Raw genomic sequence first — 25,225 nt, 5'->3', positions numbered from 1 at the left:
AAAATGATGATGTGCAGTGTTGGACATATTTTAATTTTTTTTTTGTTTTTTTTTTTTTTTTATTTTGTTTTGTTTGCGATTGGAGAACACGATCCAGATAATTTTTTTATTGGAGATTCTGTCCAACATTGCCAGAACTGTTCAAAGGGTTGTTCTCGCATCTTGAAGTGTTGCCATCCAGACAGCACGTTTGGCGTCTTTGTATACTTCTGTCGATGGAACTGCCTTGTCGAGTATCTAACCAACAAACGAGAGAAATGGACTCAATGGTGCGAAGCGAACACCGGTATCTCCAGCAGGGCAACGATAGATATCGACGATAATGCGATGTCAACAACTACATCACCACCCATCCCAGCACCCAGCCCAGCAGCACCAAGCCCAGCAATAACCAAACCAGTGTCTAAATCAAAGGCCAAGAAAGCAGCTGCAACACCAACACCAACAACAACAACAACAACAACAACAACAACAAGGAGGAACAATAAGAGGAAGAACAATACCCTTGAAGAAGGTGAAGAATAAATATGCTGCCAGCAAGCTAAGTCCATTAACTGACAAATGCCATACCCTCAACTCTGCACTTACAGATCAATGGTTCAACCAAGATGAAGAGTACACAAGTTACTTCAAGCTCTCCCATAGTCAAGTGTCTCAGCTCTGTGAGAAGCACTCTTTTGAACACAAGGACATGCTCGTCTTCCTCATGAGGTGCCGCCACAACCTTCCCTGGTACATGATGGAGCGTGTGTTCCTATATCAATTGACAATCGCTCAGCTCAGGTACTCATTCACCAAGGTGTTCGATAGATTGAAGTCGTACTGCCATGGGTACTTCCAGGATGTGGTTCACAATGGAGAGCTTCGAGACAATCATGCAGAAATATGGAAAGATGGTATTAAGCACAATGTTCATCTCATTGTGGACGGGTCAGAGCAGAGGATTCAAGTGCCGCCACACAAGACGATCAAGGATCTTGTTTATTCTGGCAAGAAATCAATGTATTCTTTGGCAGTGTTGGTCATTTGCGATATACGTGGCAAGATCGTGTATGTAGGTAAGACAGAGGGAGGCGCCCAGCCTGACGTCTCGCTCTACAAGGATGCTGCACCTAGACTACAGGCTCTGTTCGATGAAGATATTGTCATTCTCGGTGACAAAGGATTCAAAGGAGGTCAGAAGTACTACACCAACACCATCACCCCCAAGATCAAGTCGGCTTCATTGATCGATCATATGGAGTACACAGACAAGATGATCAGAAAACGCACGCTCGATGAGCATCGCCTGCGTCAAGGAAAGGAGGCGACCAAGGTATCTAAGAAGTTGAAGGCATTGGAAGCCAAGGTCACCAAAGAAGGATTCGATGCCGAGCGTATCCTGAGAGAGAAAGATGAGAGCAATCGAATCAAGAAGGTGAGGATCATCATTGAGAATGTCTTTGGAGAGATGAAGAAATGGAACATATTGTCAGACACAATCAGATCACTTGGCGACCTTTCTGACAACATTCAACGACACAACGCACTCTGGACAATTATCGCATATTTGACCAATATGTTCCACTCCTTTGGACGAGACGACGATTTCTTTAAGGTCTAATTTATCATACAACAACAACAACAACCACAACAACAACTACAACAACAACAATAAAAATATAAATATTTAATTAACATCAGATAAGGTTTGAAAGGGTTCCCCTTGCTGTTCCAAGGGTTGTCCAGGGTCGAACCAGCTCGAACCCAAGGATTGAGACCGCTGAAAAATGAATTCTCTGCGTAACCTTGACTATCCCCTGCAGAACCTTAGCAGCAACCAACTTCAAATTCGAGCTTTCACACAAATAAAATGAAGACCTTGCGTGTGTTGTGCATGAATGATCATGCGCGACTATGAATGGTGATGAACTCATAACCTTGGCTACTTCTTACCTCTATCTTATACATATACATACATATATACAATGTTTCAACTGCTAGCCAATGGCTCAAGGAGATTGAGCAGGAACAGCAGGGTCGTCCAAACCCTGTTCCGCAGCAACACAACCTTCATCAACACCGCAAGATCCTTCACGACCAAGTATGATTGATTGATAGAGTCATGAATGAATGAATGATTGAATGAATGAACTGACATGAACATGAACACGAACAACTACGCGAACAACCAAACAGCAATACAGATATGTCAGATCAATTATACTTGACACCTGTTAACCCAGCAACAGGACAGGTTATCTCTGATATTAAGATTGATACAAGATCGACATTGGAGGAGAAGTATAATAGAGTGTCAAACTTTAAGGAGACATGGAGGAATACATCACAGAAGGATAGAGCCACGAGCATCATCAAGTTTAGAGACATGCTCACCGACAGGATCGATTCGCTGGCCACCGACCTCACCAACGAGACGGGCAAGCCCATCGTGCAGGCAAAGAACGAGATCAAGGCGGTGATCGAGCGCATCAACTTCTTCCTGTTCAACTTCTCCGAGTGTCTGCAGGAGCGCGTCGTGCGCACCACTGAGAAGTTCCGCGAGTCGCTTGTCTACGAGCCATTGGGCGTCGTCGGCAACATCTCGGCGTGGAACTACCCGTACTTCATTGGCCTCAATGTCATTGTACCCGCTTTGCTCACTGGCAACTGTGTGCTGTACAAGCCATCCGAGTACTCTAGCATCACAGGCATCAACATCATGTCGATGCTGCACGAGGCTGGCATCCCCCAGGACGCCTTCCAGGTCGTGCTGGGCAAGGCCCTGATCAGCAAGTCGATGCTGGCGCTGCCCCTCGATGGTCTGTTCTTCACGGGCTCATACCAGACGGGCAAGAGCATCTCAGAGACGCTGGCCGGTCGCATGGTCAAGACACAGTTGGAGCTTGGTGGCAAGGATGCCGCCTACGTCAACAACGACGCCGACATTGGCCACGCCATTGCCTCGCTGGCAGACGGCGCCATGTACAACACGGGCCAGTCGTGCTGCTCGGTCGAGCGCATCTACGTGCACCAAGACGTCTACAAGAACTTTGTCGAGGGACTCGTCAAGGAGATCAGCACCTACTTCCTTGGCTTTGATCCCAAGACCCCAGCCACCTACTTTGGACCACTGACGCGTGGACAGCCACAGGTCGAGCACCTGCAGCGTCTGATCGCCAACGCCACCACACGTGGCGCCACCATTGCCCTCGGAGGTAACGCCGTCCCCAACGCACCAGGCTCCTTCTTCTCGCCAACAGTGCTGACAGACGTGCATCACGGCATGGACATCCAGAAGGAAGAGCTCTTTGGACCAGTGGTCACCGTGCAATCGGTCACCGGTCCCGAGGAGGCCGTCCAACTCATGAACGACACCCCATTCGGCCTGACGGGTTCGGTCTACACAAAGGATCAGGACGTGGCCAGCTACATTGCCGACAACTCCAACACTGGAACCGTGTACTGGAATGCCTGCGACCGTGTCTCGCCCTATCTGCCATGGTCTGGTCGCGGACACAGTGGCATCGGATCGACTCTGGGCGTTGAGGGTATCCTCACCTTCCTGAAGCCCAAGGCACGTCACTACATTTCGCCACAGCCCAACAACTTCTTTGGACAAGCATCAAACAGTGGCATCGTACCAACCGCAACACCCAGCCAAGACAACATCGAACAGTTTGTTCAGGATACACATGATAACATGGACACACTAGAGAATGCCGAGGAGAAGAAGTAAATGGTGGAGTGAAGCATTGCCCAATCAATCCATACCCTTTAATTAAACCAATCGACCTTTATAACCCTTACCTCGTCCTTGTCTCAATCAAACCCTAACCCTTACCCTAACCCTTGCCCTCACCCACCCCATTCTTCTTTTCAACAATGTTCGTGAATGAACATCATCATTGTTATAAATAAAACATAAGAAAGATATAGTTATAATATATATACATATAGATATAGTATAGTTGTGTATATAGTGAGAGAGAATAGATAACAGTTCAAATCGAGTTTACAACTCAATTGCAATCAATCAATCATTCATCCAATCATTCATTCAATCAATCAATAGAGGATGAGCAACAACAACAACAACAACAACAACAGCAACAATAGTAGTAGTGGCGATACTGGTCATGATGTCAATGTCGATGAATCGAGTGCAAGTGCAGCGGGCACACTCGACGAATACTTTAGATCAGACAAGCAGTATTACAAACAATGGCAGAGTAATGCTAGTCCCAATAATAATAACAATAATAACGATCAATCACAACAACAACAACAACAAGTCAACATTGTATCCAATCTTACATTCATTATGTCAACCCAAATCAACAACCTATTATCATTGCTTTCAAAGAAGTCTTATAAACAAGTATACTCTGATATAACACAGGTAGGTAGTGCTCTGTCCGAGACAAGACGACGACGATGGACTGACACCAAACAGATCACAAATCAATACGGCAATCAAGCTGAGGTCTACCTGTTCCGAATACTGGTGGATAGCATCGACTTCAAAGACTCGACAAAGAATCAACAAAGAGATCAATTCAAGATACAGCTGTTGAGAGATGAGTTCTCTCGATTGATGAAGCAGCCCAACTTCACTTCGATCTTGTGCAAGGCATTGGAGGGCGTCGATAGTCTCACTCTCGAATTCCTCACCCAATTCTCGCAGACCATCAAGTTGGCACCGGCACAAGAGATACTCCTTGGACTGGCCATATCACAATCACTCAACGCACATACCCGCGATCAAGGTATGTTTGTTTGTTGTTGCTTATTGTGCATTACAACGAATACTAACAATCAATCAACAGGAGAGAAGTATCTATTGAACATACTATCCCAAGCGAATATCAAATCACTCCCAGAGAATGTGTTGCATCAACTTCTCTACAAGGTTAAGATGCAGGAGATCACCAATCAAACGCCTCAGAATGCAGAGATACTCAAGTACATCCAGCCACTGTACCCTCCAAACCCATCGCGTGTCCTCTCGCCCTACCTCCACAATGACATTGCATCACCCAACTCCAAACGATCACAGGACGCGCTGGTCAGCAAGCTGATGGCCACGTCCAATGGCGCCTTCCCACTGCCCTTCCAGCTGCTGCAGAGCTTCATGGGTGTGGCGTCGTCCCCCGCCATTCTGAAGGAGCTGCTGCAGCCCTACCCCAAGCTGGTCGAGTCTGACATTGCCCAGATCGTTGGTATGATGGCAGAGACCGTATCGCAGCCCAGCTTGAGTGCCGAGGCCACTGTGCCACTGATGACATTCAGTGGCTCGCTCTCGACATCACCCATTGCCGTGCCCTCGCAGGACGATTCTGATTCGGCACACAAGTCTCAGGCGACATGGAACTTCTCAGTGTTTGTCGACGTCATCAAGGAGCTCTACCCGGCCATCGACTGGTCGCTGGTGATCAAGGAACTTGACTATTCGCAGTTTGTCCTGCACGATCAGCGTGGCCTCAACCTCATCCTGTCGATATTCAAGAAGGCGTCTGCCAGTGACGCCAAGTTCCCTGTGCACTATCTCTTGGACCACGTGTGGAGCAACTCGCTGGGACAGCTGTCGTTCCTCAAGGTGGCTCTTCAGTCTGACTTCCCCTTCCAGCTGTCATCCAAAAGACGTCTCGAGCAGAGTGCTCTCGGCAAGGTGTCGCAGACCGTCGCCCACTGGAACTCGCTCTCTCTGATCGACACCCTTCTAGAACTGTCCGACATTGACGAGGAGCACTACTCCCGTGCCCGTTCACTCTTTGACTATCCCCTCAAGCACTGTCCCGACTTCCTACTCATGGGTCTGTCTAGTCTTGCTGTAAGTAGACTTTAATTGATTGATCGATGGGCACATCCACTCACTCACTAACTCAATCATGCTACAGGATAAGATGGACAACAGATTGTTCAGAGAATTGATTGTATTGTTGTTCCAAACGTTGTTGTTCAATCACAACTATCAAGTTCTCATATTCCAATTGTGGAAGGAGCATCCTGACATTGTAGTCAATGGCATGTCAGACATCTACCTCAAGGATCCAAGCTATCTATCACGATTCCTCGATGTATCCCAGGAGTTAAAGGTATGTGATTGATTGAATTGTTTGATCGTTTCACAAACAATATTGACATCACAACTTAACTCAATCTTTTAGATCTTAACTCAAATGTTGACATTCAAACAATATCCATTCGTTATTGAGTTGGCAGTGTTGGCATCACAACGCGAGTTCTTGTTCTTGGAGAGATGGCTTCAGGAACGAATGAAGGATGATATACAATTTGTTAGACAATGTGTATTGTACCTGGCCGAGAGGATAAATGGCGACTCCACTCATATCTCGATATCACCAACGATATTGATGTCCCTCTACAAGACTCTGTTGGAGAGGATCGATACATTCCCCACGGACATTGCCAACGACATCAGGGCCATCAGTCCACGATTCTCCGAGATGGACTTGGCCGCCAGCCATCCCAATCCCATGCCCAACATGGCAGCGACAGCTGCTGCTCCCGAGAGCACCGATCGACGATTCCCCGAGGACATTGAAGAGGAGACGAACCTCTACCTCCTCAAGCTCTACAAGGAGCAGATATCGGTCGATCAGATCATCATCACCTTGAAGGACTACAAGAACTCTGGGCAGAACACAAGGGAGAACGAGATATACAAGTGCTTGCTGTTCAATCTCTTTGATGAGTACAAGTTCTTGCCAGACTATCCAGACAAGGAGCTCAAGATCACCGCATATCTATTTGGATCGATGATCAAGAACCAGCTGATTACCTCGGAGCCATTGCGAATCGCACTCAAGTATGTGCTGGACGCGCTCAAGCATCCTCAGGACACCAACATGTTCAACTTTGGTGTCACTGCTTTGATATCGTTTGCCAGTCGCCTGGTCGAGTGGCCGGCATACTGGAGCCAGATCTGTGCGATTGAGAACTTCCAGACATTCTCCAATGGCGACTTGATCAAACAGATCAACGCGGTGATCGACTCATCAGAGATGCCCGTTCATGGTGCCAGCAGCGACTTCCAGCGCATCCCATCTGGCAGCAACATTTCATTCAGCGACGCACTGAATGCACAGCATGCCAACGACAGGCGCCAAGAGGCTGAAGCCAAAGCATCCCTCACACAACAACAACAAGCTGCGGCTGTACCAGCTCCAACATCACCAACTCGATCAGACAATGCTGGTGATGTGACCGACAACAAGAAGTCGACAGCCACTGCAACAACACCAAAGAAGCAGTCCGAGCAGCATCCCACCGAGGAGTACTCTTCGATGCCCATTGGCACGCTGGTCCAGGCATCGGAGGACATCGTGCAGCCAGAGGAAGCTGTGAAGGACAAGATGTTCTTCATCATCAACAACATCTCCATGTACAACATGGATGCCAAGGTCAAGGAGATGAAGGATGTGCTCAAGGCCGAGTTCTACGAGTTCCTCGCCCAGTACTTTGTTGTGAAGCGTGTCAGCATCGAGCCAAACTTCCACAACCTCTATGTGACATTCATCGACCGCATGAATATACCCGAGCTCACGCAGAAGGTACTGCAGTTCACGCAGCAAAACGTCACAACTCTACTCAAGTCGGACAAGATCAAGTCCAAGACCGATCTGTCCGAGCGCACACTGCTCAAGAACCTTGGTGGCTTCCTCGGCCTGATCACTCTGGCCAAGAACAAGCCTCTGCTCCAAAAAACCCTGTCGCCAAAGGACCTCCTGTTGGCAGCCGTAGACAATGGAATGCCTGCAAGTAGTTGTACCGTTCGTGTGCAAGCTGCTCGACTGTGGATGCGCCACTTCCACGGTGTTCCGCCCACCCAACCCCTGGTTGATGGCCATCATTCGTCTGTTGGTTGAGATCTACCATCTTGAAGATGCCCGCAATCATACCAAGTTTGAGGTGGAACTGTTACTCACCAACCTCAAGCTAAACATCGACGACGTCACACCTGGCACATTGATCCGCGACCGTCGCGAGGAGCAGCAGCGCCAGGAGGAGAAGCCATCAGCCATCGAGCTGATGCAGAACCTCGCGCAGTACATCCAGTACAACCCAAGCCTTCTGGGCAACTTGCCCATCCTCAAGAAGGTCGTGCCCATGGCCTTTGAGCGTGCAATCAAGGAGATCATCAACCCGGTGGTCGAGCGATCTGTGGCCATTGCCGTCGTCACAGCCAAGGAGCTGGTCAGCAAGGACTTTGCCACCGAGCCAGACGAGAAGAAGATGCGCAAGGCTGCGCACCTGATGGTGCAGAGTCTGGCCGGCAGTCTGGCTCTCGTCACGTGCAAGGACCCATTGCGCGTGGGCATGGCCACCCATCTCCGATCATTCTTCCCCAACAACAATGATATGCACCTCGATCACGCCATCTCCAATGTCTGCGCTGACAACCTGGATTTTGCCTGTTCGATTGTTGAGCGTGCCGCCACCGAGAAGGCCATCGTTGACATTGACAATGTACTGTCTTCAAGCTTCAAGGACCGCCAACGCCACAAGGATACGGCCGGCAACCAGCCCTTCTTTGACATGGGCTATCTCACGTCCACGATCTACAACAGCTTGCCCGAGCCTCTGAGACCAAAGCCCGGCGGAATCCAGCCCGAGCAATTCAGAGTGTACGAGGACTTTACAAACCTTTCACATCACGCCAATGTTGCCGCATTGTCCGCACAGGCATCGGGTGGCAGCGACTCGTTGCAGCAGGTTCCATCGGGCCTGCCCATGCAAGGAGTACCGCAACAACAGTCCTTGCTGCAACAACAACAATTGCAACAACAGCAACAACTACAGCAACAGCAACACGTGCCACAGACCCAAGGTCTTGCACCTGGCGGTGTGGTACAGCCCGAGTCCAATGTCGAGCTGTTGGAGAAGTTCAACCTGCTACTCAACGAAGTGGACAGCATCATTCTGCGACTGCTGGCATCCAACACGACTATTGAGTTTGAGCTGCTGTACAATGTGGCGCAACAGATGGGTGCACTGATGCTGCACTCGACAGGTCGCCTGGAACTGGCACAGAACTTTGCTCAGAAGCTGTTCAATCGATTGTGCGACCCAGACAAGAAGCCGATGTACGAGTTCTACTTTGAGCTGCTCGAGGTCATCCGCGACTGGGACCAAAAGATCGTCAGCACTCTCACCTCGCTGCTGCTCTACACACAGCCCGACAAGAAGCTCAATCGTATTCTCATCGCTGGCCTGATCATTCATCAGTTGATCAATGTCAATGAGTACGACCAACAGTTGGCACACATGCTGATAGACCCCGCCAAGGCAGGCCAGGCCATCGAGTTTGCCGTCAACCTTCTTCGCTTCACCGTGCTTGAGAACCACTACGCCGTGCCCAGTGAGTTTGTCTACACAGTCGACATCCTGACCAAGATGGTGCAGCGTGCCGGCCCCACCGCATCCTCGGACATCCTTCTCAAGACGCTGGAGGACATCAAGAACCGTCCAAAGGACGAGAAGAAGAGACCAAGGATCTCCCGCGTCAAGCACGAGGAGATCAACCGCGACCCACCCGGTCTGAAAGACGCCACCATCCTGCTGTTGCAAGAGTGGATCGTCTACTCGTCGTCCAACTACGAGATGTCGTTGCTGATCCAGTACGTGGGCCAAGTGCTCAATCTCAACATGATGAAGAACGACATCTACTTCCAAAAGTTCATCCGCATTGCCCTCGAGTGGTCGATCGAGCGATACAACGCCAACCAGATGGAGCCCGCACAGCTGGGCGCGCCATACATCGAGATCGACGCACTCTGCCGATTCATCGTGCTGCTCGTCAAGCATGGCGATCCCACGCACATTGCCACGCTGACCAAGGTGTTGAATCTGGCCATTCGCGTCATCACCAAGGACTATGAGACCAACTTCACGCGATTCAATCAGCGTCCATACCTGCGCATCTTTGAGAACCTAATCACAGACTTTAACGCACCCGACCCCATGCTGGAGCACGTGTCCAATCACATCCACTACCTCTTTGTCAACACGTTGCTCACTCTGCAGCCGGCCAAGTTCCCAGCATTCTGCTTTGCTTGGCTCGACCTGATCTCTCATCGTTCATTCCTGCCCCACTTGTTGAGCAAGCCACAGTGCAAGCCATGGTATCACGACCTGCTCATCACTCACTTCAAGTTCATGGAGCCATTCTTGCGCAACGTAGATGTGAGCGAGCCCACGCGTCTGCTCTACAAGGGCACTCTCAAGATCTTGTTGGTCCTGCTGCATGACTTCCCCGAGTTCCTGTGCGAGTACCACCAGAGTCTGTGCGACGTCATCCCTAACACGTGCATTCAGCTTCGCAACATTGTCCTGTCGGCATACCCCAGGAACATGCGCCTGCCAGACCCCTTCACGCCCAACCTCAAGGTGGACGTGCTGCCAGAGATCAACCAGCCACCCAAGATATCGTCCAACTTTATCGACAACCTCAAGGGTCTCAAGAACGAGATCGACACGTACATCAAGAGTCGCGAACCATTCTCCTTCCTCGCCGACCTCAAGAACAAGTACTTGTACTTGCCCGAGAATGAGGACGTTGCTGCCGGAACTCGATACAACCTGCCACTGCTCAACTCGTTGGTACTCTATGTTGGCACCCTGGCCATCCCACAGATCCAGAGAAAGCCTGGCAATGCCGCTCCCACCGCCTCACAGAGCGCACCGATGGACATCTTCCATCGTCTGGCCATGGACCTGGACGCAGAGGGTCGCTACCACTTCTTCAACGCCATCACCAACCAACTCAGGTATCCCAACAATCAAACACATTACTTTAGCTGTGTATTGTTGTATCTGTTTGCCGAGGCCACCCAAGAGATCATCAAGGAGCAGATCACACGCGTATTGCTCGAGCGATTAATATCAAACAAACCACATCCATGGGGCATGTTGATCACATTCTTGGAGCTGATCAAGAATCCTAGATACGACTTTTGGAGCCATTCGTTCACTAGACAGGCGCCAGAGATTGAGCAACTGTTTGACTCTGTTGCCAAGAGTTGCAAGAGTAGAGAGACATCACAGATGCCAACAATAGGAGGAGTTGGTGGTCAACAAGTTCCACCACTTCAACAACAGCTTCAACAATCAGGTCTTGGTGGTCTTACAGGTCAACAACAAGTTCCACAACAGCAGCATCCAAAATAAAGTAGTGATTGATTATTTAGTTATCCCATCCATTCCCGTCACAGTCCTAGGAAGCTGGAACTTGAGGAAATCGCAATTTAGGGGTTGCAACCACACATTTTCTGCAATTTATTGATTCAATCGAGGTGGTGTTGAGGAGAAGAGTGTGAAGGAAGGAGTAGACGTGTCATTCGACAATCTTGAAGATACAGATTTATATTAATTGTTTGATATAAATATTTATATATATATATATATATAGGATAGCATGGGAGCATTGTTTTCAATGTGTCGCAGTGGAGGCGATAGAGAGAATCAAATTAGTGCAACAGATAAAGCTGTACTTGATCTTAAAGTTCAACGCGACAAGTTAAAGCAATATCAACAACAGGTATAGTGTTCAATGATTGAATGATTGAATGATTGAATGAATGAACACATATGATTGACATTTGAATGAACTATGATATATGATATATAGATCAATGTAGTTATACAAAAGGAGATCAATATAGCAAAGGAATGTACAAAGAATAATAAGAAGAAACAGGCATTGTTGGCATTGAAGAAGAAGAAGTATCAGGAGAAGTTGTTGGAGGAGACTGATCAGAATCTGTTGAACATACAAGAGATGATATCAAAGATAGAGCAGGCAGAGTTCCAGGCAAAGATATTCGAGAGTCTTCAAAAAGGAAACGCTGCACTCAAACAACTCCAAAAGGAGCTGTCTCTCGAGGACGTCGAGAACATCATGGCCGAGACAGAGGAGGCTATCGAATATCAGAACGTATGTATAGTCGTAGGAGTATTGGCTTTGCATGGTATGGGACATCTCTAACGCAACACATACATGTACAGGAAATATCAAAGGCGATGAGTGGACAATTCTCATCAGAAGAGGAGGATGAGTTGTTGGCAGAGTTGGAGGAGATTGAGAAGCAGCAGTTACAATATCCAGAGGTACCAAACAATGATATCAAGATTGATCTGGATCATATATTGCCTGGTATGTATCCAATCACACCTTGTACACATAATTACTACTGGACATTATTCATTAACAACTGGGCGGAACGACTAACATTAGTTAAATTACCAACGTCTGATAAAGAGCCTGCATCATCATCGTCAAACTCAACGGCCAAGGCCGAGAAGGCGCGTCAAGAGCCACAATTAGCAATGTAATGTAGTTTATAAGATTAATGGTTAAGCCATACATCAGTAACCTTGATGTGGACAGGACATTAATAAAGGTGACTGAAGTTTACTTCAATTATCTTTTTCCAGTCATAACCTCATTTATATTTATCCAACCGCCCATTATGTATATTCCGACAACAATCGATGGTCTGATCAAGTCCGAATAATATATTACACTTTTTTATTTACAGTGGAACAATTTAATTTCCAACTGGTATAAATATTGGTGGAATCAGTCAAGTGGAGTCAAGTTGGAAATAAAAACAATTTTTTTCGGTTCGACAATGATTCCAAATGATAGATTATGGTCGTTATTCCAGCTTTGGGATCAAGGTCCAAATTACTAATTTAATTAAAGCATCAATCAATCAATTTAATTGTCATTGACTATTAGTAGATCAACAAAACAAGTAAACAATGATATGTGTTGTTGATGTAATAGCGATTGCTATTCATAGTTTATTTGGTTTTGTTGATCTGTTGATTGTCAACAGATAGGTGACCTAAGCTTAGTCAGAGGTCGAGGTGGTGCTGGTGGTGCTGGTGGTGCTGGTGCTGGTGGTGCTCGTAGTGGTGCCATCATCTTGCTGAGTTTGGTTATCCTTGGAGAGGCTGATCTCCTCATCAGTAGGTAGACTTGCACGTAGGCCAAAGTCAAAGAACTCATTCAGTTGATTATACAGAGACAGCTCCATGTCAGAAGTGAGATTGTGGTGCTTCAAGGCCCACTTGAGGGTCACAATCTCGTTTAACACCCACGCCCTCTGTTCTTCAAGACGGGCGAGGTAGTCTCCAAGGTTAGAGGCGTTGGTGATGGCCTTCATACGCTTGACGATTGGATCAACGTCCTCATCGTCAGAGATGACGACAGTCTCATCACGTTCACGCTTGAGCTCTGGTTTGACCTGCTTATCTGTTGGGGCGGGCAGATTAGCTACAGAGTTGCTCAAGATGAGCTTGTTGACGCTGAGGAGAGGAGAGAAGAAAGAAGAGGAAGAGGAAGAATAAGATGAAGCATTAGTACTCATACATCTTATTGAAATAGTTGACCCCAGATACTACAATTTGATTATACATACGTGTCAGTGCCAGGGCGGATATTGTCCAGTGCCAACTTCAATTTGGACCTTGATCCCAAATTTGGAATAACAAGAAGAACAAGAAGAACAAGAAGAACAAGAGTGGCTCTAAGAACACCGGCACCACCTCCACCTTGACCTCATCCACAAAGACATCCGCTGCCGCCGATGACCAAGTTGGCGATGAAGGCGAAGATGTGGAGGAGGTGTTGGAAGAAGAGGAAGAGGAGGAGGACGAGGATGAGATGTTGTTCTTGCCTCAAGGCCTTGCGTCAAAGGTCAAGAGCATTTCTGCACAGCCAACACCTCAACTCAGAACTGGAAAGAATGTTGTTACAAAAGAATTAGTTTCTAATATAATATCTAAATCAATTAGTTTAGGAGAAGTTATCAAAGATCTTTCTATTTTATCAGATAAACTCAACAAAGAAATCTTGCTCATCGCGAACGATAATCTTCCTGAATACGGTTTCTATCCCTATTATGTATAAACAAAACTAACCATTTGCAAATTACCTGTCAATTATTATATCATACAGTCTTTCATGAATACATCGTTTACAATAAACTTCATGTCTTTCCAAAAAAGAACATATATAATCCAAGATAAATTCAATGATATTGTTTTGGAATCACTAAAACTATATTCTGAAGTCCTCACGATAATCAATGTACCTCTTTCACGTACTCTTTTGTGAATCAATCATTGCTGCTTTGGTATCAGGTCGACAACAGTGATCTCTGGATCGCAAAAGAGTCGCATGGGAGGATGTGTTGCCAATCCTCGGTTGACATAGAGATGCATTGGTCGTTGTGGATTCTTGGGTGGCTCCAACTGTGCTCCATTCAGAATATGATGTCCACGACACCATTTCCAATTCTTTACAACCTTGCGTGGATAGCTAATGCCTGCTAACAATGCGCGTGGCAACAACAGGAATATGTTGTCCAACACTGGAATGATTGGTGAGCCATTCGGGAAACAGATCTGGCCACCATGTGTATGTCCAGAGAGTACCAGGTCAATGTCGTAGGGTTCCAACTCGCGTGCACTGTCTGGATTGTGTGATAGTACTACTCGTGCTGTGTTCTTCATTGCAAGGTCGGCTGCAACACAGTCCAATCTAAAGTTGGCACGCTTCCTACTATAATCTCCAAGTCCAACCAATTGCAATTTACCCTGTCCCTTTCCCATCGGATACACAGTCTCATTGACCAACATTGTAATATTACTATCCTTAAGTGCTCCAACAATAGTCTCTGGCCCATGATCAGTCTTATAATCATGATTACCAAGTATACAATATACTCCATGTCTTGCCTTTTTTGATTGATTGATTGATTGAGTGAGTGATTGGAATCATTCCAAAGGGGGAGGTCAGTGGATGAGGTAACATACTGATAACTTTGAGAGATGCTTCTTGAGTAACTCATGGATGGGCTCTGGCTTGAATTGTACAAGATCACCTGTTATGACGATGATGTCGGGATCTTGTGCATTGACAGTCTTGATGACTTTGTCCATGAACTCATCATGTATTCTAATAGGATATTCATCATAATGTATATCTGATATCTGTACCAATTTGACTGGATTATCTAAATACATCACAGGTATATCCAATCTCTCCAATGCCAGATGTGCAGGGAACAATCTCCTAAGCAACATTGCAAAAGAGAATATACAATATCTCAAAATATTACGTATTATTGTTATTATCTTCTTCATCTTTTATCTATCTATCTATATCTATATCTATATCTATATGTTTGATCAACATTATAACATGTATATGTGTCATTCAACAATGAATGAATGAAAGAGGAATGACTCATTGTCCACACTTCTCACGAATTTTGAAGATCTGCCGCCAACACGTCATCTCAATGACTCACTCATTCATTCATTCGTATCACGATAAACATATATATAAACAAATAATAATACAAAGATGATGATGCAGCCAGGCAGAAGACCGCCATCAGGTGGATTGAACTTGGATAGTAGTGACGACGATGATGATGACAAGAGAAAGAAGAAGGATGGTGCAAAGAAGCCACCACCATTGATGCCCCCAATGAAGGAGATGCCTCCACTGCCTACAATAGACTCAACTACATATACATTGTTTACACTGATGATACAGCTCAAACAACGAATGAAGTACTCACCATACAATCTAAAGAGTAGTAAAGATGTTGTCAAAGGTATGTTCGATCAATCAATCATTCAATCAATCAAGTGAATACATTGAAGGAACTAACGGACACTTGACACTTGGTACAATGGTACAGACAAGATAGAAAGATACTCAAACAAGTATAAAGGAGATATAACACAACAATCATCTATTGAACATTCACTGCCAATACATCTTGGATACTTTCCACTGGAACTTACTACTACACGAAAGAGAAAGAAGAGAAGAAACAAGGGTCAGTCAGCATTGAAGACTCTAGATGGCATGAAAGAGGATGAAGAAGGCGAGGACGATGAGAACAAGGTAAGGAAGAGTTACATCACATGGTCCCTGTCAATCACTAACTCAATCATTCAATCATTGATACAATGTAGAAGAAAGAAGGCGATGAGATGGATGGCGATGCAGATGAAGATGAATCAGATATGGAGGATGATGAATATGAGAACCAGAATAATGATGTTGATGATGATGATGAGGGTGGAGCATCGTCTGATGAAGGTGGAGACGAAGCCAATTTCAACTAGTGATCTCAACAGACAGAAACACATGGTGGCGAACTTCCCAACAACCCATCACACTGCCACATCATCATCATCACAATGAACAACATTGTTGTGAAAATTAAACAAAGCGATCATTATCACTTGGACACTTGTATCTCTCTCAATCAATCAAACAGGCTCATTCATTCATACATTCAATCAATCAATTCAATCAATTCAATCAATCATTCAATCATTCATTAATTAGTAAAGCGATACAGACAGATGCACGCCGCCGGTTTGGGCAAACAATCATTGTTGATACCCAAGCAGCCGCTGTTGCTGCTGCACGGTCTGTTTGGATTCAGGGAACTGGGACCCTTTGTGTACTTTCATGGTATAACAGAGCCGCTCAAATCACTTGGCGCCAAGGTGGTCGCGACGCGCGTGCATCCTACAGACTCTATAGCCAACAGAGCAGCTCAGTTGCAGACGCAGTTGAGTCAAGTGCTCAAACAGTACAATACGGACAAGGTGCATGTCATTGCACACAGCATGGGAGGATTGGACGCTCGATACCTAATCAACAAGCTTGATTGGGAGCGAAACATTATGTCATTGGTAAGCAGGTTGAGTTGGTTGGTTGGTTGGGGACACTACTAACCTTGCGCGAATGATGGCGTAGACTACACTCGCAACACCACACAGAGGCAGTTACATTGCCGACTGGTCTGTGCTCAACATCAAACAGAAGCTGAAGATTGAGAGTCTGTTCAAGGTGCTGGACATACCTCTGTTGGCAATCGACCAGCTGACACCACAGTACATCAATGAATGCTTTAACCCTGAGATCACCGACGTGCCCGACGTCCAATACAAGAGCTATGGAGCATGGAAGCAGTTTGAAAGCAAGTTCTCCTATCTCTACTACTTTGGACAACTGCTTGCCGAGCGTGAGGGTCGCAATGATGGACTGGTCAGCATGGATTCGGCGCGATGGGGACAGAGCTTCAACGAGATACCCAACTGCGATCACATCAATATCATCAATTGGAGCGAGAGCAAGTTTGACATCATGCCCACCTACCAGAAGATACTTAGTGATCTCTATCATCTGGAGCAACAAAGAGAACTAAAATGGAGTATTCGTTGATGACCTTGTGTCGCGAGAACTATAATGTAACATGTATATCTCTTTCTTAAGACATGGCGAGTGGAAATCACTTTCCCTCACGATGTAGTGTATTAGATTGAATTGGATTGGTTGAGTATGATTGATTGAGTGTGATTGATTGAGTGTGATTGATTGAGTGTGATTGATTGAGTGGATGGATGGATGGATGTATGTTGGGTGTGGATGCTATAGAGTCTATTATGCTGGGTATCCTACCGTAGGTTCAGCATTGAGTTAAGGATTGTTATACTATTCTTGTATCTAGACCTTCGCTTCTTGTAGTTATTTTGGAAGCTATGTTTGTGATTGCGGCGTTAGTATTTGTAGATGATCCAGGTGTCCCGGGTCAAGGACAAGCATGACCTTACCTCTTCTTTACAGCTTTAAAATTGGACATGTGCTCCGCCAGCAGTGACTCACTGGATGGCTGCTGGACGTCATTGTTGTTGTCAATGAAGTTGTTATTGTTATTGTTATTGTTATTATTGTTGTTGTTGATGTTGTTGGTATAGCCGCCAAAGTGCAACTGCTGTTGTTGTTGTTGTTGTCTGATCAATGCCTGGATATTGATGGGTTAATATGGTTATCTTGATCTGCACATCCAGGGCTGTGTATACTTACATCAAACTCGGATGGTGCAGTACATGGTCGTGGTTGGATCGGCTGAGATGTCTCTTCCTCTACATCTGGCGAGTCGGGTAGAGGTGGTGGAAGAGTGAACGAGTTGTTTTCTTCTTGCATCTATTTAATGTTGGAGAGGTTAGAAGGGTGGCCGAGCAGATCATTGATCATCCATGGTATACGTTACATTTAATAATAGTGATTCTGGTGATGGCGCCACATCATTGATCCACATTCGAAGTAGTCGGTAGAGTGATGGCTGTGATTGTGGCCGTGGTCTGCTGATATCAACATCGTAGCCAATCGGTGGCGAACGAGATGGTGTGGAGACCTCGGGTATGAGCTTGCCAATGTCAATAGGGTTGTCCAATACATGAATGATATTGTCGTTGCCAACACCGCTGCCATCTCCTGGCGACGCCATATTTTTGATATCCAATAATCCAACATGTTCGTGTTGCTGATGATGATGATGATGTTGGATACCAGACATGTCAACATATTGTTGGTGTTGTTGTAGTTGTTGTTGTTGTTGTTGGAACATTGGTACTGATGGTGGAACAAGCTCCATATGTGTGATTGGCTGTGGATGTGACGCTGTTGATGCCGTGACTGCATCCTCCATGTGCTGGTATGGCATTGGCATTGGAATGGATGAGGATCCATTCATACTACTATTATTATTATTACTACTATTATGTACATTGTTGTTGATGCTGTGACTTGGTGTGGATGCAGAGTGCAGGGAGACGGGGTGGGGCGGACTCATGAATGACATGGCGTTGTAGATGTCCACGTTGTTGTTGTGGGCCGACTTGACTGGCGTGGACACCACTTTGAAGGGCGAGGGGAATCCAAAGTAATCATCGCCGAATGGGTATGGAATGGACGAGCTATGTGAGGCTGGTGGAGGTGTCGATATATTGGTAATGAATGGATTCTCATCATCTGACAGCTTGCCTCTCCGCTTGGTAATTGGTGAATCTGCAAAGCCATGATATGACTCTATTTGGTTGTTTGATTGATTGATTGATAGTGGATGGTTGGATGGATGATGGTTGGTTTGGATGATCACTCAATCATTGGCGCCACAGATGACAACTTACTCAAGCGTGCCGGACTTGCCTCTAAGCTTAGAAATGAGTCAGATATTGACTCGGACAATGGTGGATCCAGTTTGTGATTGGTATGTGTGTATATGTGATGGACAAGGTGAGTGCCAATGGCAGGCAGTTATGTGTTTGTGTTGTTGATTGATGATGATGATGTGGTATGAAGTGTCTTTGTCGTTGTCGTCGTCACGGGAGCTGGTCGACCAATGTCCCGTCAGTCAGTCAGTATCCTTGTACTCGCGAGATAACCTAAACCTGTTGCTGTATGGTATTGATGATATTGATGATGTTGATGATGGTGTAGTTTAATAAATAAATAGTCTAGTCCTAGCTCTCTCGATTAATGAATGATGATGAGATGGTATGATATGATTGTTGTTGATACTAAAGCTTTGTGAACAACATCAACATCATGGATATGGCGCCTTCCAAGTTCAAAGTATGTACATACTTTGGTGACAATCACAACACCTTGATCGCTCACAATCACCAGCATGGCCTGGCCTGCACACACCCCAAAGGCTTGCTGTTGTTGTTGTTTGTTGTTGAAGTTGTTGTTGTTTTGTGTGTGTTGTTGTATGTTCTTCGCGCCAAATGACAACGACTTCAACAGTTTCCTTAGATTTGATCATTTGCGCGCAATCATTCTTCATCATTCAAAAAATGAGTGAGTGTTCAGATCTACCAATCAATCGTACTTGACTTGGTCAACTTTTATAACCTGGTGATTATTATTATTATTCACTAATTCATCCATTCTATTTATTAATCATAATTGTTTACTAGAGTTATAAGTTTTGGTTTCAAGATTAAGATATATGCCATGTAATGATTACAGTGCTTATTTTAAATCTTGGTCCCATAAACAGGAACATAATTGATCGTTTGGTGTGGTTGGTCTGTTTGCTCTCTTCTCGAGGAGAAAGAGAGAATGGATGATGGTGGTGTGTGGGAAGGTAGGATCGAAATGGGAAGTGTTTGGAGTTAATCATTCTTGGTTCTCAATTACACAATGGTTGGTTGGGTGAGAGCACCTTCCACCTTTTTTCACATTACTTGCGAGTCATTAGTGTGTGTTGATATTGGAGAGATACACCTAAATTCGCATTTTGGAAACGATTTATAACAACTCAAACCCCACTCATCTTATCATTTCAATTACAAAACAAATACAAACAGATACTTTATTTATTATTATAATATATATTAAGAAACAGATAAATCACATACATATAGTTATTACACATACAACAACAAATATACAAGAATGAATATTAGTAGGTTGATTAAAACAAGTACTTATAGATGTCAATCAATCAATTAAATAATCAAATATACTAACATAACATTATAATGTTGTTTAGGAGACAGGAAATCAAATCATAGAGCTGTAACAAACAAGTTCGACTCTGATGTATTATCTAATGAGCTAAGCTACTTTGCACCATTGCTCAAGGAGAAGAAGACTACAATCAGAGTTAATGCTCTCAAGAACATCATTGATATTTGCACACATCAAGAGAGAATTGAACAGATACATGAACTGTATGTACATATACTACTTAACAACAACTAATAGTGTGATTAGATACTAACATTGAATGAATGAATGAATAGGGATGTTGAACTAGCCAACTCCATTTGTGATATAATTGCAGCACCAAACAGAGAACAGGAAGAGGTTACTCTGGCTGCTCGTGCACTAAAGGTTATTGCTGTACAGAATGGACTGAGTCGTTATGACTTCCACAAGACCATCAAGGGTGGTCTGTCATCTGTGATCAATGACACTGAGGACCATGTGAGTCCGGCCACCATCTCCAGTGCTCTGGACGCCGTGTCATTCTCATGCTTCATGAACACATCCTACTCGGACTCCTACGAGAACACCATCGAGATGTTTGCCGACATCATCCAGACACAGAAGAACAAGACCGTTCTCAACAGCGCTCTAAAGGGCTGGCTTCTAATGCTCACAAGACTGGATAAATCAAAGATCTCCAAACATATGAAGTATGTATCATTGTTGTCAAACAGAACAACATCCGCAAAGTGCACACAAGGTCTAACAACACATCAACATTACAATAGCATGTTGGACAAGATCATCGAGTTGACTTCATCATCATTCACCGCATTGACAAATACTGCTGGCACTGCCATGGCCTTTTTGATTAGTGAGATGGATGATAATATGCTGGAAGATAATGAGGATGATGAGGAGGATGTAGAGAATGACGACGAAGAGGCCGAGTCTGTCAATGATTATGATGATGTCGAGGATGAGGACTACTCCAAATATCAAGACAGAAACGCAAGATCACAAGATGATGATGACAACACTGACGACGATGACAATGAACATGACGACGACGATGAAGACTACGAGGACGACGAAGAAAATGAAATTGTATCAATGGTCGAGAACCTTATCCTATCCAACAACGAGAAGGGCAAGAAGAAGGCACAGTCAAAGACCCTGCTGAGGAAGATTGTCAAGACCCTGAAGGAGGGCGACTCACCCCGCGAGACTCTCAAGATTGACAACCAACCATTCTACTTCCAAGGCTGGCGCAAGTACATCCAACTGCATGAGATCAAGAGTGTCCTGAAGAACAGCGCCTCCTTCCACTGGACCCAGAACGAAGACCTGCGCAAGCTGATTGGCATCGAGATGCGTTCCGCCTCTGACAACAACCAATTCCTGTTGGAGCAGCGCCACATCAGCAACGTTCGATCCAAGCTCAGAACCAAGGGTCTGACCAAGGAGCGTCGTGATACTTCAGGTGTCTATTCCTATCATCATGGAGAGAATGATCAATAAACACTCATCATAATGTCCAATAATAATAATGTAACTCTCACTCTATCTCTTTACCCTTGCCCTGACACTGGGTATTTTGTTATTATTTGCGGGACCATCGATCTTTTTTGGGAACTGATCAGTCGGTTGGGGTAGTGGCCCTTTACCACCTTTTTTTATTGATTTGCGTGAGACACGACAAATCGTTTGTTGGATAACGACAGTAGGGGCTGTCTCTCTTTGACATGGGGGTGTTGTCTCATTGCTTCCCAAACTTACACCTTTATCGGGAACAAGGTGATCACACAAACACACACACCTTGTCGGCTTTATTATGACACAGGTCTCTAGCACCAGGAGGTGTTTGTTCGTCTTTGTTGTCATAGATACATACACTCATAAGTTAAGTTGGGTAATGAAGAGTGTCCCATCACACACTATTTTGAGAAAAAATAGGTAGTAGTAGGTTGTTAGTTCTGGTTGGGTTCCAAGTTACGACCTACCTATGATCATTATCTATCTATCTACATTATATAATAATAATAATACTAATAATACATAACTATTTATAAATATATCAGTAGCTTGTAATAATCAGACAAACTACATTGAGATTTTATCGATTGCCTGGTGGTAATTAATCATACACTCCACTCACACACCCAAACACACACACAATCAATCAAAACAGAACGTTCTGATTCGTGGTTGTGATTGATCCAAGGTTCCACCCTTTCACCTCATCCACCAATCTTAAACATACTACATTATCATTCATGATACCTTCACAAGTATACTCCATCCAACAACTACAACTACAACTACGATAACAATAGCAACGACAAAGATGAATGGATTATGGGACAAGATAACTGCACCCTTTGTAAGTAAAGTGATTGATTGGTGGCTAGCCTACCAGGCCTTGGTCCACGAGATGTAGCTTAGGCTAATATCAATCCAATCACTCATGATCAACATGTACAGGCAGAGATACAGAAACAAAGATCAGAGGATAAAGCTACACATGCGTTCTTGAAAGCGACAACTTCCAGCTTGGCACCTCCAAATGAACTGGTGGTCGATATATTCCAGCTGAGGGATCGTGAACTCCAGTTGGAGAGTCAACTAATCAAACAACAACAACAGACACAACAACAACAACTACAACTACAGCAACTACAGCAGCAACAACAACAACTGTATGATCAATTTGTGCACAGTCCTGAGGTGGTGGACTTGACCTCCCCAAATATAGTGCGCCAGTCACAGTCGATGGATGCACCCAAGCTTGCCAATGTGAATGTGGTCGCTGTGCCTGCTCAGGTCTCGGACATCACAGCTATCCCACTGAGTTCATCAACGGGCTTGCTGACCACTATGCAGGTGCCAACACTGGTACCGCCTGGCTTTGGTTCAGGCGCGGGTGGTTCGCCGCGCAATCAGTTCAAACTGTCTGCGGGAAACCCTCTGGCTCAGACATTGAACCCCTCCATCAGCAATGTATATATCAACAATCCCGCAAACAGTCCACTCAAGAATATCACCGAGATGTCTCCAGTCCGACCCTTCATATCAAAGTCAATGGGCGGTGGTGGCGGCGAAGACTCAACATCAATAGAGATGTGCGATATGTATGTTTGATCGATCACGTGTGGCTACCATCCCAGTCTAACACCCTCACCTGACATCACCCAATCAAGCAATAGGAGCAACCAAACTATAATCAATATACCTTCACATATTGCTGCTAATCAAAACCAGCATGCAACACATGGCGCGGATGGAGTGTCACAGAAGCCAGAGGCGAGCCCACTGGTGCTGAGTGAGCCAATGGGCAAGGAGTCAAAGGAGAAGACCGTCAAGACCAAGCGCAAGAATCGCTTCAGTAAGGAGAAGATGGAGAGGTTCAAGAACAGTGTATACCAGATACTGGTGCCTCAGACAAAGCTGCCCATCCATGTGGTGGACGCGGAGCAGCTCGAGACGTACGTCGTCCCATTCCTCATGGAGCTGGGCCGCGCATTGCTCATGTCGGGCGTGCCCGTACATCGACTCGAGTACGAGCTGACACTGATCAGCTCCACATTTGGTCTGGACGGTAACTTCTTCTCAACACCCACTGGCATCTTCTTCTCATTTGGTTCGCCGCATTCCATTCTCTCACCATACACTCATCTCTTGCGAATACAATCGACCGATTACAACATGGAGCGTCTTGTCCTTCTCGAGGCACTAGCCGACGATGTAATCTACGGAAGGAAATCATGTCAAGAGGTGAGTGATCATGAGGGTCTGGGATAGTCCCAGCCCCAGCCCAAGCCCCAGCCTCTGCCTCAGTCCCCCGCTAACACCAACCACACAAACACCCATTAGGCGCTCATTGACTTGAAGGACATCCTCAAGAGTCCACCATTATATAATATTCGTGTCACTGTACTTAGCTTTGTAGTATCATCCTTTGCCTTCTCCTTCTTCCTGCAATGTGGATGGGTGGAGGTTGGCGCTTGCTCACTGGTCGGCCTGTACGTGGGCCTGCTCTACGCAGCTGCCTGTCAATGGCCTGCGATTGGTCGTGTGCTCGAGGTGCTGAGTGCATTTGGCGGAGCATTCCTGGCGGGATTGTTCAACGCGTTCATTTACCCCGTTCCCCGTTTCCTTGCGACACTTGGCGGAATCATTGCGCTTGCGCCTGGCCTGTCGCTCACACTGGCCGTGGCAGAGATCGCCACTCGAAACCTCGTGTCTGGAAATGCTCGACTCATGGGCGCATTCTCTTGTCTGCTTCAGCTGTCATTTGGCATTGCCATGGGCACCAGGTTCGCCGAGAAGGTCCTGCCGCTGCAGACCGAGATTGTGCCGTCTGCATTCCCCAGCTGGACGATGTTCCTGGCGGTGCCACTGGCGGCCATCTCCTTTGCCATCCAGATGAAGGCGTCGCCGCGTCAAATGTGGATCATCATTCTTACCAGTGTGCTGGGCATCCTGGGCGGCAACTGGGGCAATCGTTACTTTGGCACAGACGTCGGATCTTTCTTTGGCGCCTGTCTGATCTGTATCACTGGCAACCTGTATGCGCGATTCACCAATGGCACATCAGTGGTGCCCATCCTGTCTGGCATTATCCTGCTGGTGCCTGGGTCGATGGGCGTAAAAGGCCTGCTCTCGGTGTCCAATGGCAACGTGGACAGTGGCATCGAGCTAATAGGTGGCATGTTCATGATTGCCACATCTCTCACCATTGGTCTTCTCGTGGCCAATCTTCTGGTTAAGCCTCACAAGGCACTTTAAGTTATAAGTTATATATATATAAGTTATTTAATTAATCAATTAAAGTAACGTTCGCAGTCGTCGTCGCGTCGTCGCCTGGTACATCCACCGCGAGGTGGATCCAGTCAGTCA

General features: G+C 45.8%; 11 protein-coding genes across 11 annotated transcripts; 8 read left to right on the top strand and 3 right to left on the bottom strand.

Annotated features, from left to right (window-relative positions):
• Positions 1-736: 736 nt before the first annotated feature.
• Positions 737-1,603, top strand: SAMD00019534_039600 (hypothetical protein; the record flags this gene model as incomplete). The annotated part of the gene is made up of 1 exon (XM_012900465.1): positions 737-1,603. The coding sequence occupies one exon, from the start codon at positions 737-739 to the stop codon at positions 1,601-1,603; it is 867 nt and encodes a 288-aa protein (XP_012755919.1).
• Positions 1,604-1,967: 364 nt separating this feature from the next.
• SAMD00019534_039590 (hypothetical protein) lies at positions 1,968-3,718 on the top strand (the record flags this gene model as incomplete). The annotated part of the gene is made up of 2 exons (XM_012900464.1): positions 1,968-2,083; positions 2,179-3,718. The coding sequence occupies 2 exons, from the start codon at positions 1,968-1,970 to the stop codon at positions 3,716-3,718; spliced, it is 1,656 nt and encodes a 551-aa protein (XP_012755918.1).
• A 1,083-nt stretch (positions 3,719-4,801) lies between these two features.
• SAMD00019534_039580 (hypothetical protein) lies at positions 4,802-7,871 on the top strand (the record flags this gene model as incomplete). The annotated part of the gene is made up of 3 exons (XM_012900463.1): positions 4,802-5,812; positions 5,880-6,077; positions 6,150-7,871. Coding segments are annotated over 3 exons (2,931 nt in total), but the record flags the coding sequence as incomplete, so codon positions are not given.
• A 3,566-nt stretch (positions 7,872-11,437) lies between these two features.
• Positions 11,438-12,336, top strand: SAMD00019534_039570 (hypothetical protein; the record flags this gene model as incomplete). Its single annotated transcript, XM_012900462.1, has 4 exons — positions 11,438-11,542; positions 11,633-11,938; positions 12,010-12,157; positions 12,239-12,336. 4 exons carry the CDS (start codon positions 11,438-11,440, stop codon positions 12,334-12,336), a joined length of 657 nt encoding a protein of 218 aa, XP_012755916.1.
• A 524-nt stretch (positions 12,337-12,860) lies between these two features.
• SAMD00019534_039560 (hypothetical protein) lies at positions 12,861-13,428 on the bottom strand (the record flags this gene model as incomplete). Its single annotated transcript, XM_012900461.1, has 2 exons — positions 12,861-13,317; positions 13,382-13,428. The coding sequence occupies 2 exons, from the start codon at positions 13,426-13,428 to the stop codon at positions 12,861-12,863; spliced, it is 504 nt and encodes a 167-aa protein (XP_012755915.1).
• A 711-nt stretch (positions 13,429-14,139) lies between these two features.
• On the bottom strand, positions 14,140-15,144 carry SAMD00019534_039550 (hypothetical protein; the record flags this gene model as incomplete). Its single annotated transcript, XM_012900460.1, has 2 exons — positions 14,140-14,751; positions 14,830-15,144. Coding segments are annotated over 2 exons (927 nt in total), but the record flags the coding sequence as incomplete, so codon positions are not given.
• Positions 15,145-15,385: 241 nt separating this feature from the next.
• Positions 15,386-16,158, top strand: SAMD00019534_039540 (hypothetical protein; the record flags this gene model as incomplete). The annotated part of the gene is made up of 3 exons (XM_012900459.1): positions 15,386-15,638; positions 15,726-15,934; positions 16,006-16,158. The coding sequence occupies 3 exons, from the start codon at positions 15,386-15,388 to the stop codon at positions 16,156-16,158; spliced, it is 615 nt and encodes a 204-aa protein (XP_012755913.1).
• A 243-nt stretch (positions 16,159-16,401) lies between these two features.
• On the top strand, positions 16,402-17,269 carry SAMD00019534_039530 (hypothetical protein; the record flags this gene model as incomplete). The annotated part of the gene is made up of 2 exons (XM_012900458.1): positions 16,402-16,737; positions 16,802-17,269. 2 exons carry the CDS (start codon positions 16,402-16,404, stop codon positions 17,267-17,269), a joined length of 804 nt encoding a protein of 267 aa, XP_012755912.1.
• A 233-nt stretch (positions 17,270-17,502) lies between these two features.
• On the bottom strand, positions 17,503-19,519 carry SAMD00019534_039520 (hypothetical protein; the record flags this gene model as incomplete). The annotated part of the gene is made up of 5 exons (XM_012900457.1): positions 17,503-17,584; positions 17,659-17,849; positions 17,912-18,031; positions 18,099-18,914; positions 19,475-19,519. The coding sequence occupies 5 exons, from the start codon at positions 19,517-19,519 to the stop codon at positions 17,503-17,505; spliced, it is 1,254 nt and encodes a 417-aa protein (XP_012755911.1).
• A 771-nt stretch (positions 19,520-20,290) lies between these two features.
• SAMD00019534_039510 (hypothetical protein) lies at positions 20,291-21,847 on the top strand (the record flags this gene model as incomplete). Its single annotated transcript, XM_012900456.1, has 4 exons — positions 20,291-20,300; positions 20,388-20,568; positions 20,641-21,036; positions 21,115-21,847. 4 exons carry the CDS (start codon positions 20,291-20,293, stop codon positions 21,845-21,847), a joined length of 1,320 nt encoding a protein of 439 aa, XP_012755910.1.
• An 826-nt stretch (positions 21,848-22,673) lies between these two features.
• Positions 22,674-25,114, top strand: SAMD00019534_039500 (hypothetical protein; the record flags this gene model as incomplete). Its single annotated transcript, XM_012900455.1, has 4 exons — positions 22,674-22,709; positions 22,811-23,457; positions 23,527-24,100; positions 24,200-25,114. The coding sequence occupies 4 exons, from the start codon at positions 22,674-22,676 to the stop codon at positions 25,112-25,114; spliced, it is 2,172 nt and encodes a 723-aa protein (XP_012755909.1).
• Between the last annotated feature and the right edge of the window lie 111 nt (positions 25,115-25,225).

This window comes from Acytostelium subglobosum (genome assembly GCF_000787575.1).
Source record: "Acytostelium subglobosum LB1 DNA, scaffold: scaffold7, whole genome shotgun sequence".
NCBI lineage: Eukaryota > Evosea > Eumycetozoa > Acytosteliales > Acytosteliaceae > Acytostelium > Acytostelium subglobosum.
This window is presented reverse-complemented; position numbering and strand designations above follow the sequence as displayed.